At 31.2% G+C, this 18,950-nt stretch overlaps 3 protein-coding genes across 6 annotated transcripts; 2 read left to right on the top strand and 1 right to left on the bottom strand.

Annotated features, from left to right (window-relative positions):
• Positions 1-293: 293 nt before the first annotated feature.
• LOC126834331 (thymidylate kinase) lies at positions 294-3,282 on the top strand. Of its 3 annotated transcripts, none has more exons than XM_050566171.1 (2): positions 294-520; positions 2,146-3,282. In XM_050566171.1, exon 2 carries the CDS (start codon positions 2,158-2,160, stop codon positions 2,797-2,799), a length of 642 nt encoding a protein of 213 aa, XP_050422128.1. In that variant the 5' UTR covers positions 294-520; positions 2,146-2,157; the 3' UTR covers positions 2,800-3,282. The 3 variants fall into 3 exon arrangements, with proteins under 3 accessions (XP_050422128.1, XP_050422126.1, XP_050422127.1); XM_050566169.1 differs by lacking the exon at positions 294-520 and adding an exon at positions 1,084-1,793 and having other exon boundaries at positions 2,146-3,274; XM_050566170.1 differs by lacking the exon at positions 294-520 and adding an exon at positions 1,896-2,028.
• Positions 3,283-6,022: 2,740 nt separating this feature from the next.
• On the top strand, positions 6,023-11,182 carry LOC126834293 (heat shock factor protein). Of its 2 annotated transcripts, XM_050566101.1 has the most exons (12): positions 6,023-6,040; positions 6,474-6,695; positions 6,798-6,903; positions 7,089-7,225; positions 7,750-7,941; positions 8,050-8,190; positions 8,279-8,388; positions 8,471-8,899; positions 9,037-9,180; positions 9,702-9,804; positions 9,896-9,962; positions 10,548-11,182. In XM_050566101.1, exons 2-12 carry the CDS (start codon positions 6,588-6,590, stop codon positions 10,793-10,795), a joined length of 1,785 nt encoding a protein of 594 aa, XP_050422058.1. In that variant the 5' UTR covers positions 6,023-6,040; positions 6,474-6,587; the 3' UTR covers positions 10,796-11,182. The 2 variants fall into 2 exon arrangements, with proteins under 2 accessions (XP_050422058.1, XP_050422059.1); XM_050566102.1 differs by lacking the exon at positions 6,023-6,040 and having other exon boundaries at positions 6,403-6,695; positions 9,037-9,117.
• Positions 11,183-12,505: 1,323 nt separating this feature from the next.
• On the bottom strand, positions 12,506-17,844 carry LOC126834306 (zinc finger protein 184-like). The gene is made up of 4 exons (XM_050566127.1): positions 17,385-17,844; positions 14,507-15,698; positions 14,071-14,429; positions 12,506-13,381 (listed from the first exon to the last, which is right to left on the bottom strand). Exons 2-4 carry the CDS (start codon positions 15,656-15,658, stop codon positions 13,249-13,251), a joined length of 1,644 nt encoding a protein of 547 aa, XP_050422084.1. The 5' UTR covers positions 15,659-15,698; positions 17,385-17,844; the 3' UTR covers positions 12,506-13,248.
• Positions 17,845-18,950: the final 1,106 nt, after the last annotated feature.

Genomic DNA, 18,950 nt, shown 5'->3' with positions numbered 1-18,950 from the left:
CGAGATATTAAAGTTTAAGAGAAAAATATAGTAAATCATTTTCTTTTTTGTATTGATCACTTTTTTTAAGTCAAATAAAATCTATTTCATTTATATTTAAGGATCTTTAGCATATATTAATTTTTTATTTTTCGGATACCTAATCAGCTGACAGCCGATCGCTGTCATCATTTCTAATCGGTATCAGATTCGCAGCATTTTGATAACGAATTTTGTGTATTCTTAACCTGTAATAACTGATAACTGATTTCAAAATAAAATCTATAACTTCAGTTGTGTTGTGTGGACAATGAAAATCCGACAATTAGTTAAATTGTTCTGTATTTTTTATTGTATATTGTACTATTAAGTTTTGTATCTTATACTTAGTTATGATAAGAGTTTTATCAATAAAAGAAGTAATGTTTATTTTCTTAAGTCACGAGGCACGAATTATTTCGGATAGCGAATTACTGCTGGCTGAGCGAGCGAAACGAGCGTGAAGCGAGTTCCCAATACCTAGTATCTATGAAAAAAATGTGTACGATATTTTTTATCAATGTACGATAATTTTGTCACTCATTTTACGAGAATTACGTTTTCAAAGCGTGGCAACACGATGATGGTCTGGCTCCCATCATGGTTGGAAATATACAGATCATTACCATAGATTAAATACATGTATTTAATCTATGCGCCAACCACAGATATATATAATAAACTAGATTGCTAACTGTATATACCACCAATAGAGAAGATTGAAGCAGCCACTTTCCGCCATCCTGGTGGGAATTAGAACCATATCACGCGAGAATAATATATGTTTATAACAATCACATTATATATTATATATTATTATATCAATTATAATACATATATATATTATATTATTGATATAATAATATATACAGATTTATATTATATGCATTGATAACACACATAAATCCCACCAGAATGGCGGACCGTCGGCTTCAATTCTTATCGCTAGTTAGCAATCTAGTTTATTATATATATATATCTGTGGCGCCAACCATAGATTAAATATTGTAATTAATCTATGTCATTACTTATTACACATCGTCTCGTCTCTGTTTTCTTCAGGAATAAAATGACAGCGTGTAACGGGATATAAATTTTACTAATACAGAGTACTATATATTTCACCGTTTGATTATATACTTGATTTTGATTGTCAGCCCGTTATGCTGACATATTCGTTTTTATCATCGAATGTTTGATGAAGAAGATGTATATGTGCAATAATCATGTATATTTCAATCATGGCTCCTATATGCAAAAATCATATGACAGTCAGCCTTTTTGGCGACTCATAAGAAGCCATGTAATTTTTTAAAGCTTCCTTTCTGGTTATTCTGTGATAACACAGCTTATAATAATATAATAGGTTAGGTTCCCGTTAACTTTTTAACAATATTTTGTGGCTACCATTAACCACGATCACGAGCACGACCGGCCTTTCGCGACGGCGGGGCGCGGGCGTTGCTCGTTGAAAAGAAGATAAACGTACAAACAATTGGTTCTGTTAAAATTGGCGGTTTTTTGTTTCTAATTAGCATTGTATTTAATCAATATTATTACTCTTGCTGTGCTTTGTCAAATATATTTTTCGTTTTAGTACTTAGTCAATAGCTTGTAGTGTTTTAGTTTTTAGTAGTTAATGATTCGCGACTTAACAATTTTTAAACAAATTTAACGTAAACACGAGAAGTCTTTTGTATTTAATTATTTAACGTCCATCTTAGTGACTTCAAATTAATTAACAATCAAATAATTGGTTTTCATCAATTAAATCCGTAAGTGTCAAAAATAAAAATCGATCTACCTATTTATAATTTAATAATATGCTTATAAACATATTTATTTGTTATTTTCGTATGGCTTTCTTGGTTGGGAATACAGAAAACAAATGCAACAGAGTGGAATCATATACAAATGATTATAGTACAATAAATAAAAACATATTTTCATCGTCACAGATCCCTCAAACTATATACTTTTTCTCGTTTTGTTAAATACTCAAGTGTTAAAGTATGACTAGATCATATTGAATTTACAGTTTTAATAAAGTATTTTTACTAATGTTAAATAAATTTGTCAATGTATATAATTATTTAAAAAAAAAATGTATTTTGATTTTTGTTACAGCAATAAGTTAATATGGCTAAGACGTCGAGAAGAGGGGCATTAATTGTTTTAGAAGGCTGCGATCGATCTGGAAAGTCTACTCAATGTTCAAAACTTGTTGAAAGATTGAACAATTTAAAAATACCAGCGAAAAAGATTTCTTTCCCAGATCGCTCTACACCTATTGGAACTATAATCGATCAATATCTATCAAGGAAAATTGATCTTCCTGATCGATCTGTACATTTATTATTTAGTGCCAATCGTTGGGAATTAGAACCTGAAATACACAAACAAATACAATCCGGAGTTACACTAATAGTAGATCGTTATTCATATTCAGGTATAGCATTTACGAGTGCAAAAAAATGTGTCAACTTAAATTGGTGTTGTGCTCCAGAAAATGGTCTACCCAAACCAGATTTAGTGATGTTTTTAAAATTATCATTAGAAGAAATGATGAAACGAGGGGGATTTGGAGAAGAACGATATGAAAATACCGAGTTCCAAAATGAAGTCGATAAAAAATTTGAAAAACTAAAAGGTGATAATTTCATTCAAATAGATGCTGCCAAAGATATTTTTAGTTTAAATAATTGTCTTATAGAGTTAGTATTGAAAACTATTAATGATGTTGAAGATCAACCTTTAAAAGAGATAGATTTTAATTTTTAAACTTGGAGTCACTAAACAATGTATTTAGTTATTCAACATTAACAAATTATTATCTATATTATTACACATTGACCAGACATCTGAGACAAATGAGTACAATTCAATTTATTATTTTTTTATGTAATGATGTAAACAAATTAAATTTATATGTATTTTATTTTGATATTCATATTATAATTTTATAAGGGATTTTTTTTTATATGTGAATATTTATACATTTTTTAAAATTTGATTTGAAATGTTTAGGTTTTATCTAAAATAGTTTCTATTTTGTTGTAGTATTTTATAGGTTCCAAATAATTATAAAATATTTTTAAGATTACACAGTGCACCTTAATTTTGTTTTGTATGGTTGGTGTAAACAATTTTTTTTATAACTTCTGTTATTTTTTAACCATGGCTTAAATATACAAGGTTATTGCGTACCCACTTTTTATTATATTATCAATTCATAAAATAGCTGCATAATAGTACATCATTGTTTTTTGATAAAAATGTACATAATACTAATATTTAATAAATTAATTTAATTGACTAACCCTTACATAGCCATTTTATTTTTATCTTTGAAAATTTCGATGAAGGGTAAAAATGTAATACCTGGTATATTTAAATCATGATTTTAACTATGGTGTTAATATATGACTTAATATATGAGTCATTTATTCATGATTTAGTTAAGTACCATTTTTGGGCAAATTTCTTTTATGGTAAAACTAATTATGACAATAGACTCGCTGTTTATTGTTTAGGAGTATTACATTTAATTTATTTTCATACAAATTAACAATTGAAAAAAAAATGTATCGGGTGTTTGGTTAACTATGGACCAGTCAATAACTTAGAAGATATAAGAATTTTAAAAATTTTTTTTTTTATTATTTTATAGTTATTAGTTGGGACAAATTTAATATATTTTTGAAAAATATAACCCTATCCCTTATATGTTAAAACCGTATGAACTTCAGAATTTTAAATGGTAACGTAAACATTTTATTAACTTTTTAAGTTAAGAAAAAATTGCTGAATATTTTGACTGGTCGATTAACCAGTTTTGAATAATTAGTTTTTAAATTATTTGTTTAAAATTTAGGACGGGAGGATGGGTGGAGAGTAGAGATGTTTTTATCTGCGCGCATTACTTAACCGCTTTCCCCTCCTGTCATAACTTTTAAAATTAAATAACTTAAAAACTAATTACCCAAAACTGGTTATCGACCAGTCAAAATATTCAGCAAATTATTTTTAACTCAAAAAGTTAATCAAATATATTTGTTACTATTTAAAAAACTCAAGTTTATAAGATTTTAACTATTAAGGGACCGAGTTATAGTTTAAAAAAATATATTTAAATTGTCCCAATTAATAACAATACAATTATAAAAAAAATAATTAAAAAAAAATATCTTCTAAGTTATTGACTGGTCCATAGTTAACCAATTACCCGGTATTTGACAAAATACAATTCTTGGATTTATAGTTAAAAATAAAAAATTACATTGAGCTTTTATATAAATAATATATAAGAAATATAATATATTTTCAAGGGATTAGAATGTATTGTTTTATAAAAAATGAATATAACTCACACTGTTTTTTTTCTGTCATTTATCTATGCGTATATTATTATGTAACATTGGTTTCTTAAAGTGGTTGTAAAATGTACATACACTAAACTGCATCAACAACAAAATGTTTTCTTTAATTTGGCTATGTGTTGTAGATCTGAGAAAGTAGACATAATTTATACAATATTTAATGTGTAATTTATGAGTGAAAATTAGTTTGTCTAATTTTTCTAAAATATTAACTTTTATTTCTTTTTACTACACATAAAAAATAATTTATTATACAATCAGAAAACTATTGATGATCACTCAAAAGTTTGGCTTTAACTTAAAAGTATTGTTAGGCTGTTCTTAAATTTTAAACTAAAATTAGTGTGAATGGCCATAAATAGCTTAAGGATACATAACAGGTCAGGTATTTTATTTTGTTGTCATATTAAATATCCCAATTTATATTTTCTATTATTTAAGAGGACGTCATACCCTTTAAATACTTGTAAAAAGTGTTTGTGGCAAAGCAAAATGGTCATAAAAAAAAGTGTTGATACCGTTATAAAGAGGAGAACTGGCTAGGTTCTCTCATCAGTATTTTTAGAAAACTTAAATTTCATCTTAAATATAAGCACTTAAAAAAGTGAAAAAATGTCAAGAGTTATAGTATAAATTGTGAATGTTGTACCTAGATAAAGTTCTCATTTTTTTAAATATGTAAAAAAACGTTCTCGCGATTATTATTTAGCCAATATTAGCTATGTTCAGATAAAATAAAATGTATGTGTCGTTACCGTTTCTAGTTTAGGTACATTTGTATTTAAAAGGGTATGGGTGTTTTATAAATGAATTACTAATTAGTAATTATTATTTGAAAAGAAAGCATCAAAGGTTACAATATAACTATGTAGCAATATGCTATAGGCGGTTGGCGAATAATTTATTAGGGTTTAAAATTTATAGCGGAAAAATAATATTAATGCATGGGATCAATAGAAGAGTATTTTTATGTACCATATTTATTATAAACGTCTATTTATGAAAGGTGCAAAAAGTAAAAACTAAAATAATTAATTTAAATAACATTTATCATTAATATATGTACACAATATGTTTTGGCCGAGTACATATTATGAATATTATGTAATTCACTAAGAAAACGTTATTCGATTGGCATCGATTTTTACGAGAACTACAAAAGAGATTACGGGAATAGTTTTTTAATTTTTTTTATGACTACCTACACATAAAAAATTAAACACTTTGTAGTTAATAACTGATTGAATGTTGCCCACAAACGTTTGGTTCCATAAACCTTTTACTGAATGATTGGATCTATAGTCTTAACAGGTATTTGGACCGTACGATTTGTAGAACCAATAAAGGTTTTTTGCAACTGCAAGCATATGGAAATATTTTATAGTAAGTATGTATCCAACATTAGATACAGACACACTGCATACTACACTGAATCTATATCGTAGGTAAATAGTTATAAATGTTAATAATTATAATATATTTAGCCATGATTCATATAACTACCGAAATTTTAGATTGCGATTAGTATTTAGTAGTAACGTGAGTGTGGCGGTTGTGAGCAGTTGTCGACACGTGTCACGTTTTTATACCAATGGTCGAAACGGCATTTAGAAGTTGGTTGTTAGGAATACTTATAATTTTAGGTACGTCGAGTTATTGTATTTTTTAACATGCCGTAAATTGGGCATACCAAATCCTCAAAAATGTTATGTTTAAATTTTAATTTAATTGATTTTTCCTCATTCTATTTTACATATCTCGTATATTTTACTATTATTAAATATGTTATTTTATCCTACAGGGCGGGTAAAAAGTCGTTAATATCCGCTAAAAATATTTAAGATAAAAATTGACTTTCAAGTTTCAACAACAAAGCTCGAAAGTCGCGACTGAAATCAAGTTGCCGCGTATATTATTGCAATAACTAATATTCGTAAAGATGCGACACTGTTAAATTTCATTATCATGTAAATGAAAAATGAATGATAAGAATTTGCGAATTGCAATAATATTTATTAATTATTTTAATTTTTATGTTGTGTTGAGCATTTTTATGTTTTTGGGATTTTTTAACAGAGATATTAACTGATTTGGCGTTAAGACGATTTTCAGTTCTTGTACAAGCAATTGGGTCCATTTCCATCTACATGTAATATACAGGTGCATGTCGTTTGACTTCTTTGAGTAATCATGCCGGACAGCAATCCAGTGAACGATCAACGTATATCTTTATTTTTAAGAAAACTTTGGACTTTAGTTAACAGCCCAGATACAGATCATGTAATAAAATGGAGCAAAGTAAGTAAACATTTTTTTCTCGGGCTTTTAACTATTTAAGCATTGACAATGGAAATATAATTATAATAAATACTAAGTTATAATTAAATTTTGACTTTTCAGGAAGGAGACAGTTTTATCATAAATAATCAAGTAGAATTCTGCGACGTACTTCCTAGATACTTCAAGCACAACAATTTCATGAGTTTTGTGAGGCAATTGCACATATGTAAGTATACAGAATTATGTTGAGATCACTAAAAGTATGTGTTGACTATGATTATTCTTATGCAATTTTTAACATGTAACCCTTAATTTTAATTTATCAAGTTGTTATTTTGTTAAAACTTTTTTCATTTTTTTGAACAATTTAAGTTTTATTGGATTCTTGATTACAATTGTTATCTATTTTAGATGGTTTCAATAAAAGAATATCTGATATTGATCATACTTCCAATCATGGAACAAGCTGTGAATACGCACACCCATACTTCATGAAAGACCATCCTAGCTTGCTATTGTCAATAAAGCAAAAAAGAGGAGATAAAGTGGTACGTTTGTATAGTAATAATAATATTAGTTTGTTTTTAGTAATAGATAACTACAATAATTCACAATATTAGAATAAAAAGATTATTCAATGGTAAAACTTAGAACTAATTGATTTCTATTAATAAAGCTGAAAGTAACTTAATTGTTGTTAATGGGGTTAAAATTACATTTGCAATGTCTCTGGATAAATAGATTTTAAAAGAGCAAATCAAATGAAATTATGATTTGTATGTTATATTTCAATAATAATAAGTGATAGGTAGGATAAGTTATCGAAAGTTTACTTGTAATCGCTTTATTTAGAAAACCAAAGAGCTTTGATAGGAACATATATGTATTATTTACAAATGTATGTGTATATAGCAATATAATGTCTAATTATACAACCTAGTGAACAAATTCAATGGACTCTTCGTTACTATCACTATTTAACCTCATTTGAGCTAGCATTTTTATGCTAATTGTAGATCACTTCTTATCCATAAGCATATAAATTAAGTACTTTTTTTTCTTTTTTGTCTAGCAAAGTATAAAACCTGATATTGATTCAGTTGATGCAATTAGCACGCTTATAAAAGAGGTAAACCAAATAAAAGACAAAAACAAAATGCTTGATTCAAAATTTATGGCCATGAAACATGAAAATGAATGTTTATGGCGAGAACTCGCGGTTACCAGACAAAAACATATGAAACAACAGAGAATTTTAAATCAAGTAAGTTTATTTTTATTTTTATGGAACTGCAATCAATTTTGAATGGGTTTTAAATTTTACGCAAAAAATGTTTTTTATCTTAATATAATACAATTATTTTGTTTCAAGCTAATACAATTTCTTGTTACTCTAAGACAACCGAGTAGCAGCAATACATTATGCAGGGAAGTAAATACCAATGGCAGGTATGTTCTTCCTATAATGCACCATAAGCCATCTGAAAAAGCAAATTCAAGTAAAACATTTAGTGTGAGTTTTTATTTATTGTTATGAAAGTGTTATTACTTATTATATTACGCTGAAAAAATATAAAAATATTGAACTAAATTTGTTTTAGAACTCAAAGTTTAAACCATCTACTTCATCTGGCCCGGTAATTCATGAACTAGATCCTACTGATGTTTTGCACATGAGTGACGATGAATATAACTCTGGGGCTATTCTAAAGTAATAATTTAATATTTAATAATTATATACATTTAAGAAGTTTTAAGAAATTATTAGAAAAATATAATACTTTTGTTAACAGAGAAGTCGTTGAACCGGAAGGTATGGTTTTAAGCCCTAGCAATATGTCACAAATGTTAAGCAGTCCTTGTAGTTCGACAGCTGAAGAAGTTTTTGCACCAAATGAAATTACAATTAGTTCTCCGCTAGACGATTTGATCAGGGAAGTTTCCGTGTCTCCGACTGAAGAATTACTAGAACCAAAATCGGCGTTTGTTCCTATTGTTCCTGCAAAACCAGCTGCACTTAAACCGGCTAACGAAACTTTGAAAGCACCTGGAAAAAGAACAAAACAAAATACTACAGCTAAGAAAAAAACAAATAAATTCAATGATTCAAACAGTTTTGATATTGGATCTTCAGTTAAGCCATATATTATCAAAGTAGAACCTAAGGGTAACGATCCACCAGTCATATCAATCCCCGAAATGAGTTTTGAGGAACCAGAGGTGTAAGTATACCTATTGAATTTTTCAAAATTATTTTTTAAGTGTGATATGTGAAATTGTTTAGTATCATTGAATTAATTTTTAATATAACTGCCAATTTTCTGTGTATTATTTAACTTGTTTTTTAAATATTATCTAGGACAATATCCGATGAAAACGTCTTGTGGAATGAAATGTCTTTAGAGAGTAATAATATGCAGTTAGCTCATCCAGAACCAAGGCAAGTTCTACCATGTCCTGATGGCAATCCTATTGCATCAAGTTTACCTAATGTCCACGAAAAGTATGATGTTTATTATTATTTTCTCCTCATAAAGAAAATGATAAAAAAAACTCATAAAACTTTTTATATGTGGTTAACTTTTTTTGTAGTGGTGGGAGGGTATGATAAAATGGTTTACCACCTTTTTGAGGATAACATCACGATCCCCTAACGTCCAATGTCCAATTTTAAACACTTAGAATTTATATTATGGTTTTAGAACATACATCAAACACACGTGCTCTGAAATAGATTATCGATAAAATAACTAATGTTATCTTTTAAATTACATTTTGTTGACCTACGACTTAATAATAACATAATAGATTTGTTAACATACGAAAAAAATATTTACGAAAAATCAAACAATTCTTTTATTAATAATAACAAAATTAAATTGTACTCTACAATAGCATTACAAGTGTTAAAATATTGATGTTTGTTATTATTTGTTTATCAAAACTATGTAATGTTTAATTAAATACTTATAACAAATAACAAACTCATCATAATGATTATTGTGTATTTTTTTTTTACTTTAGAGAAAATGTTAGCAAGCACATAGATTCTGTTCAAGCCGATTTAGAAAATATTCTGAAAGGATTAAATGATAAGTACACGTTTGATGCTAACATGTTTTTGAATGTAAGTAGGTTATACAATTATAATTAGAACTTAGTTATTTACAAACCACATAATGGCTTAATATTAATCTGGAATTTGATTTTCATTTTAGTTTATCAGTGATGACCCGAGTAATTTGAATTTGCCAATTACACCGGAGGAACAATTACTTAATGATGGTAAATTTAATTATGTATTATTTAGAGTTGTTGTTAAACATTGGCAGTAACCCATTATTACAACCAAAAGTGATGTTGTTATTTAATTCATTGGAATAAGTTTTTTTTTATTGTTATATGTGTTGACTCACATATTAATAATGTTTTAAAAAAACGGGTATGGAATGAAGCTAAAAGTAGGGGTTTAAAGTTCGGTTTTTTCTTGCTCTTTTTTTTAATAATAATAATTTAACATTGATAATAGTTATGATATCCTAATTATGAAACTGATTTTACCATAGCTACAAATGTATTTTACATTGTTATTTGCTTGACACTGATACACTATTGACTATTAACTCCAAACATTTTACTTTGGAAAACTTCCAAGTAGTTCAACAGTCAACACATTATCTCTTTAATATACTTGATAATCTATTTTTTGTTTTACTTAAATTAGTATGCAAGTGTTATAAAAATGTATAAGTATTAATATTTAAAATACCTATAATATAAAACTTCTAATTTTTTTTCACATTTAGCAGCTATTATTACCTACTAGAAATGCTAATTTTGTGGATTTATTGATGTTTCTTTAATTTTTAGCCAAGAATGAATTAAACGTAACACCTGACAATCAAATTGTATCGTGTATGTCACCAAACACTTACGACTTGAATGATTTAATAACTGCATCAGCTGATTGGTCAGTACCCAACACTCCAGTATCATTTGACACATCAGCTGGAAGTAATGACGGTCTGAATACCCCAGTCTTGGGTGATCCTATGTTAAACGCCGACTCATATTTTGCAGACATCACCACACCCACAAATTCATCAACCAAAAAGTAGTTTTAAGTATATTATTATTAATGTGATAGTTTTCCTTTCTCTCTCTTTTAGTTTAATTTGTTTTTGTTAATAATTATGTTATGACATCTAAGGTTTGTAACTGCTACAATGAACAATCCCTTCGGTATAAAATGGTTTCCTCTGATTAGTTTGTTAATAAAAACCCACATTGATTGTTTGTTTTTATTATTAATATTATTGTCAATCATATATATATTTTTTAATTTATAATATTCATTATGTAAATTTTACATATTATGTGATTAGTTGTAAAATATATAACGTTAAGTGTCATAAAAGAAAATGTTATCAAATATTACCTCTTTGTTGTTGAAACAAAACTATTAATTTATAATCATTTTTTTTTTGTTTTAACTCTTTAAATCCAATCTTCGTTCTAAACTCTAGTGTATTTAACAATTTAAATTTTTACAATAAAAAATATTGTTTGTTTTTGCTATTAACTGTGGTTAGGGTATTATACGGTTTCTTAAATTATTTAAAGAAGTATAGAAAAAAAACTCAAATAATATTTTAAAACTAATTATACTTATTTTTGTTTACTAAAAACTGTAATTATACTAATTAGATTGGATAAATGTTTACTATTTTTTTTATAGTTTTATTTTGAGGAAACTTAATTTTACTTATTCAATAATATTTTATAATTATATATTTATATATAATTATACTTGCCATATAGTTTTAACTTTATGTGCAATAAAAATAATGTGAAAAAAATTAAACAGCACAACAGTTATACATTATTTTAATACTCGAATAATAAACAAAATATGTACTAATACATAAAATCTGTGTTTGATATAACTTCAATGCAAATATTTTTTACCATTACAATACACTCCTTTGAAATCATTAAGATCTTAGTACAATAGTTTAAGTTTTAAAAATAACAAAGATTTTTTCTTGTTTACCTATTTATATAAAAAAAACAAATGAATTACAGCCACACAACACAATTTTAATATTACTAGTTAAGATAAAATTGAAATTGAAATTTCTTTTAATTTAATTTTGCTGCACTGATATAATATATGTGTAAATAACAAAATGTTGTTTTAGGTATTGAAATTATGTTCTAATTATAATGACGGTTTCGTTCAATATTTATTTCAACAAGATTCAAATGATTCTAATTTTCAATATACTGTTATTAGTTTTATTGGTTTTAAGATAATTTGTTTGTGACTTAAACCAATTTGCTTTCAAATTGTCAACTCAATGAATTAGTGAAATTTGGTAGTGTTACTCATACACTGTACAATAATAGTCAATAGTCAATGTATTACATTTCATAATAATTGGTCATAAATGAATTATAATTTTAGCACACTGTCAAAAAAACAATTATTCTCGAAGATATCCAATAAAATTTCAAACAACAAAATATTAAATCAACGTGCCTTAAATACGAGAAACGACAAATTAATTTGCAATTATCTTACATATTTTTTTAATTAAACCTTACATTATAATATAATTAAAATTAATTAATATTATTTCGTTAATTACACAATTCGCAATGCTGACAAAAAACCCTGCAAGAGATTACTGAGACAAGTTCATACTTTATTTTTTAAAACTTAATAATTATATTCTTATTATAATAATAAAGTGCCTCTTGGTAAATTTAACAATAAATGACGACACTGTATTTTTAAAACAAAACAACAACCTTTTTTTTAAATCAATAACAAAAAAAAAAAAAAAACAGCCGGCGCTAGCTAATGCATATTTTTTAATTTTCCTCAGATATTTTATATTTATGTATAGATTAGGTCATTTGGAATGTTTAACCATGGTCATTACTCGTTGCGTAGGTAAATGAACTACCTACTTAAATTAATAATTTAAAAAATAACCAATCCCTGTAAAAAAATAAAAAAATAACGTTTTTATTTTTCTACTTACTAACATGTCATATACGCTTAGTAATCTCAAACCAACGAAATTAAGTAAACATATTTACCCATAATATATTTTACCGCTTAGTCCTACTAGTTGGCACTCAAATAATTCTTTGTAATAATTACCTATTCAGTTTTTTTGTACGAACAATGAAAACTTAACATTTGGTTATAAGCAGGACCGCATTTATAGATGTGGCGAGGACCATTGACATTTATTACCAACATATTACCTATTAATATCAAACAACTTAAAATTGTACTATAGTAGCACCTGATTTGTGACACTCTGGTCTCTGAGCCTAGTGCCACCTCCCCTAAACCCTATGACTATGTTATAAAACTCGAGCTTTTTTTTTTTTTTAATGCGCCGTGTCTTAATTTTATAAATTATCATAGGTATGTTATTTAGTAAGTATAACTTGTACTTTACACTGCACTCGTGACTTTTCAAGGTACATTATGTTCGTCCCTGTAATCATCGACATTGGCACACAAGTAAAAATAATTGTTTCTATTTTTGTTTTATATAGAAATTGAATTTTGAGACTCTACTGGCCAGACTACAATCACATCGCTATTGTCGGCGGTTTCTTCGCTGTGTTCAGGAGAAGACGGCGTAGGTGATGTCTGAGTCCGTCTTGATCTTACACTTTTGCTAAAAACAAAAATGTTATTAAAAAAAAAAAATGTTTTGTCTGACATGTTTGATGCGAACAACAAGAAATGATCTAGGTGTCGAATTGTTATTTATATAATAAATTGTGTAACTATAATTTAGTTCTCTGGTATTTTAAGTATGCTCAATTAAATAAGGTACCCACTATCCCATTAAATGTGGAAGTATTGAAATTATTCATACATTGGAAACACAATTTTTAGGAATTTAATTATTTTAGAAGTTGTAAATTGACCTATTAGTAAATTTTTTATAGTTTATTTTGGCAAAACGGGCACGACCGTTAAACGAGGAGAACGCGGATTTCAATGAAACTGAAAGGAATTAAATTTTTAGACAAAACAAATGTACCTTTCCGTGTCTATGCGAATTGTTTTTATATGTTTTGGGGCTATTTAATACATTTTATAAACTTTTTAATTTAATTATTTGCCATAATAAGTTATTAAAATAACATTTTATGTTTAATAATTTAGACTTAAGCCAGCGTATTAAAAATAATCCCTTTTTTTTCCTTGTCCTGTAAAATTTAGATTTTGTTTCTTAAAGCGTTTCTCAAATGACCGATTCAATTATTTAATTATCATATTACATTTTACTGTCCAATATAAGTTTTTTTTATGTGGTATCTATGTTTTATTGTTCTTTGAATAATCAATTTTGCTCACTGGTTGTGTTCGGTTTGGTGACTGTACAAGTCGTCTTGGTCATGCGCCACGTACGAGCATCTGCAACACATACGTTTGCTGTGCACTTTGTACACGTGTGTGGCCAGTCGCTCAGCTCTGGCCGCTTTGTACTCGCAGAACATGCATTCATACGGTTTCACATGAGTGTTTAGGTGCCGTTTCAGGCACCAGTTGTCCACGCCGGTCCACGAGCAGAACGTGCAGTTGTACCGCTTCTCGAAGTTCTTTTTGCTGCCCTTGCCTTTGGGCCTTGCCGCCGCCGTTACGGTGGCCGTGGTCGCGGTTGGATTGATTATGGAATCCACGGTCATCAACGTGTGATCCTGTGTGAACATCACCTACGCACGTACACATTTAAAATGTATATTATTAAAATTAAACTCTCATGCAACATCAGTACTTATATAGTACTAACCGGTTTTATCTGGTTGGTAGGTATCGGTATCTGAATGGTATGAGTGCCGGTTTGCTCATTAAAGTTGACCAAAGCGATGTTGACCACCGTCTGTTGATGGTCGTCCAGTGTGAGCGGGGCGGTGATAATGGATGGATGTGTTGCATCGATGGCCTGCGACAAAATGATCTGCTGCTGTTGTTGTTGCGGTTGTTGTTGCTGCGGTTGTTGTTGCTGCTGCTGCGGTTGTTGTTGTTGCTGCTGCGGTTGTTGTTGTTGTTGCTGCGTTTGAGCATCTGGTTCGGATGGAGGATCGCCCGAGTACAGAGTGACCCTCTGAGCGGACGGCACTATCATTTTGTTAAACGAATCCCGTTTCACCCGACTCAAGCTGTATTCGTACTCGCGGTGCATGCGCGTGTAGTGTTTTTTCACGTGGTCCGCCCGGTTGAACTGTTTCTGGCAGATGTCGCACTGGAAAGGTTTTTCCTCTTTGTGAATGTTCTCGTGCCTGGTGTACAGGTCCCGGCGGTCCGTTGCGTACGGACAGTGAGCACAGTTAAAACGCTTTTGAGCCGTTTGCGTCTCCGTGTCTATAGCCACCAGTGGTTCGTCCTCTTTGATCTCGGACGCACCACTCGCAAACTCTTCTGGTTCGTTGGCGTCCGCTTTGGACTTAAGCCGTTCCAAATAACTGGACACTTCCTCCAGTACCGGGCTTTCCTTCCACGGCGTACGCACCTCGGCCCCTTGATTAGCCACCACGTTGTGCTGCCGGGTCAAGTGCATCCGTATGCACCGGGCCCACGCGCTCGCGTACGGACACTGCGGACACTGGTACACTTTGACGTCAGCGTGCGAGCCCAACCAATGTTCGGCCACGCTGGACAGCAGGCCCATAGATTCGCATTCTTGGCACTTGAACAATTTCTTTTCCGCGTTGTAGCTGGCTATCTTGGACGTGGTCCACGATATTGTCTCGTCACTAGTCACCCAAGGGTCCTCCTCGGGCTGTGACGTTTCTCCAAAAGACTCGGTAGTTTCGTTGTCCATCATACTCAATCCTTCCTCGACCATTTTGTACGCATCTTGTCCAGCGTCTTGGCCGTACATTTTTTTCGTGATCTCTTTGAACAACATGTCCTCGTAAATATCCATTTGCACATCCGCCATCGCACTCCTACCATCAATTATCACTGCCAGTTCTGTTTATCTATTAAACATTTTAAAAACATCAGTTTATTATTTACTGTACGTATAAGACCGCATCTACAAAATAATACAAACAACATAAATAACATGATGGTCAACCTCGATAAGCTTTAAACTTGTGACTGAGAATAGTCAGCTCTTGACTTTATAGAATTTGTATTTTAAAGGTGAAAGGCGGTTTATAATTCAATGATTGTTAAATTTAACATAATAACAACATTTTCAAAAACTAATAAACTTGTAAGTTTGTACGTTCTTATTTAATTTTCTATATAATAGTGCGCTCATTTTTTATACTTCTTTTCAATTACTTTATTGTACACAGAGACATCTAGATTCGACTGATAGAAAACTTGATAAAATTGTATTTTGTTTGTGAATGAAAAATTGGATTATTTTAATTGAATATTATATATTATAAAGGTTCTCAATGGCATTAAGTAGCACTTCGTGTGAAATATCTATTTGTAAGAGGGGTTTGTAGGAACTACCATGTAATAATTAGTTTTTTGCTTAGAATATTATATTATGCGAAGAAGCTTGCTCATCCCAAGATATATAAAAATATCTACCAAGAACAATACATTTTAGATTTATAGAGTGACATTCATTTCATATACAACCTTCATATCTATAGTACATAGCTATTTATTATTCATTTTAAATATATTTTTAATTTATAGTTCGGCGTGATACGGTGGTTGTGTTATAATGAGTTTAGATGAATACACATATAATAATTATTTTAAACATCTATATAACTTCGTCATGATTCTAGCCTACAAAGCCGATATCTAAACAACGTTTTTTTTAAAAATGTATTTATCTGTTGTAAAAAGCGAGGGACATCACGGCCCTAGAGCTCGGCTTACCAGATTCTAGACTGGACACGTTTACTGACAATGTATAATATTATAAATTAAGATTGTAATTGGAACATTAGTGGCCGAGAAATTATATCAATATCGCATTGCATTCGTGGGGCATCTACATCACAACAAATCTTCGTATAGTGTCATATCGTATACAGTATACTACACGTTAATTATCACGGCGAACACCTGTGGAACACTAACCTAAAAAATCAATAATTCGTAATGTTTTCTCGACGACGCTGCTCCTGTTTGATTATTTTCGTTTAAATATTGATAATGTATATAATAGATTATTCTACAATAAGTCCAGTGAAGAAATAAACGAAACGCGTTTAAAAACAGCTACAGTAGATCCCGTATGCGACGGGTACAATAGTGGATATACATATATACTACACGTATGCTGTAGGCTATATATAGAGACGACCTGTTGTACCGGCCGACGTTGGTTATTTACTTCTATTTTTTTTTTTTTTTTTAAATAATATAACGCGGTATTGAATTGTTGAAAATCCTGAACACACGACGTCTTTTAACTATTGGTTTAGGGTAGCTGTACAACAGCTGTACTTTGTACGCATGCAAGCTCAGCGTGCCTGTAACCGTTGTGCGATTTTGCCGCCTACGCGTCGGTGTAGGTAAAATGCCTAACCGGGAACGCCGTATTAAGATGCGACGCCGTAGCGGCTCGACAAATCATTTATCTCGCAAAAACCCATCCGACCCAAAGCGCCTGGATGAGTGTCTGCAGTTCGAAGAGTGTCCCAAGTCCACGGCCGTGCACGGGACACCACCGTCTTTTGCTTACGTACCTGATATGCGCGTTTTCTGCGTTCGGCACCGTCCTCCGGGACGTCTGCGGTTGTGGCCGATCAGTGGGGATCACGGACTCAGGCACCGGGTTGTCGAAGGGACGAAACGCCGGTGTACACCGAGTAAACGGCAAACGCGACACAAACAAACGGCGAAACAAACGCGGCTAAGCGCATACCTACGCTCGCATCGAGTCGTCTACAGCTCCCTCTGCCGGACACTGTATTTGTGTGTATAATTATCGCGTCAATAATTATACATTTATGTGAAATTTGTGACAGTTGATATAGTCATTTTTCCAAGTCCGTTTGTCGTCTTCGAACGTCGATGAATAATAATTCTAATGATGTTTGCCCGGCATAAACCTGGTGTGTTATTTTCGGGGGGGTAAAGTTGAACGAACGACATATCCAGTGACCATAAAGGAGGTGAGGACGAGGAGAAGTCCGTGTAACGCGCAAGGGCGTGGCCGGTGGCCGCCGAGACAAGTATCGCTCGATCGGCTACAGCCGAGCAAAACGGTTGCTAACGGCGACCGGTACTGCGCCTGTAACCCAAAGGCTCTGCCAGATGGTGCGCAAAACCATCTTGTGTGTGTTTACCCTTTAAACGGCCACCGATAATGTTATTGTTCTTGTCGTCCTACACGTACAATAAATATTATGTAATTAACTGTTTTGGAACCCTACATGGATATAAGACTGTTGTATTATGATCGTTTTACTACTGTAAATCGACTCATCGGCCGACGTTTAATCGCTTTTTGTGATATATTCTGAATCTATAATGATGGTACACCGACTATAATATTATTATCGTGTTACGGTTGCACGATAAAAATCGTGCGCCCAACCTGTAGGGTGCGAGAGGGCTCGGGGAATTTCGAAAGCGATTTTCGCCAGGTTCGGTCGGACACGCACAGTATCTACCCCCCGTGCGGAGTTCAAAGTCTCGGTCGAGACAAACCAGACGTGACGTATATAATAATAGTAATATTAAAAGGGAAATCAGTAAATAACAGTGACAGATTTTCGTCCGCCAGCTCGTAGGCGGCCATATACTGTATTGTACTGTGTAATAATACGATAAGCGTTTTTTTATGACGTTGTTGTATGCATAATATTATATTTTAACATACGCCGACGACGCGATAACCGCGGGTTATAAAATATCATACAAGGGGTATGGAGGGCATGAGGGATAGGAGGGGAGGTTATTCGTATTTTTTATATATATATATATATCTAAATATAGTTAATTGTAGGTATATATTTATATCTACACGTGGAGAGACAAGCAAAATGTAAATGTTTACAGGTGTTCGCGATGAACGGTAATGGGTCTACGACGGCGTTTTGGCCGCACTGATTGGTGAATATTACGGATGACCCGGTTTCAACACACACACACACACACACACTATAGTCGTAAACTACCGCGTATATACAACATATATCCTATATAATATACACATTTTTTACACAGACACAAACGAACGGCACGCGGGCGCTTGCGCCGCCGGCGGCGCGGCCCCGTCGTCAGCCGTGACAGCGTGTGCGTGGCCG

Source organism: Adelges cooleyi, unplaced genomic scaffold (genome assembly GCF_023614345.1).
Source record: "Adelges cooleyi isolate 19-005CV unplaced genomic scaffold, UGA_ACOO_1.1 ACOO_flye_CR_arks_rails_tigmint_CR_PRNA_21, whole genome shotgun sequence".
NCBI classification, from domain to species: domain Eukaryota; kingdom Metazoa; phylum Arthropoda; class Insecta; order Hemiptera; family Adelgidae; genus Adelges; species Adelges cooleyi.
Note: the sequence above shows the minus strand (reverse complement) of the source record. Positions and strands in the feature narration are given on the sequence as shown.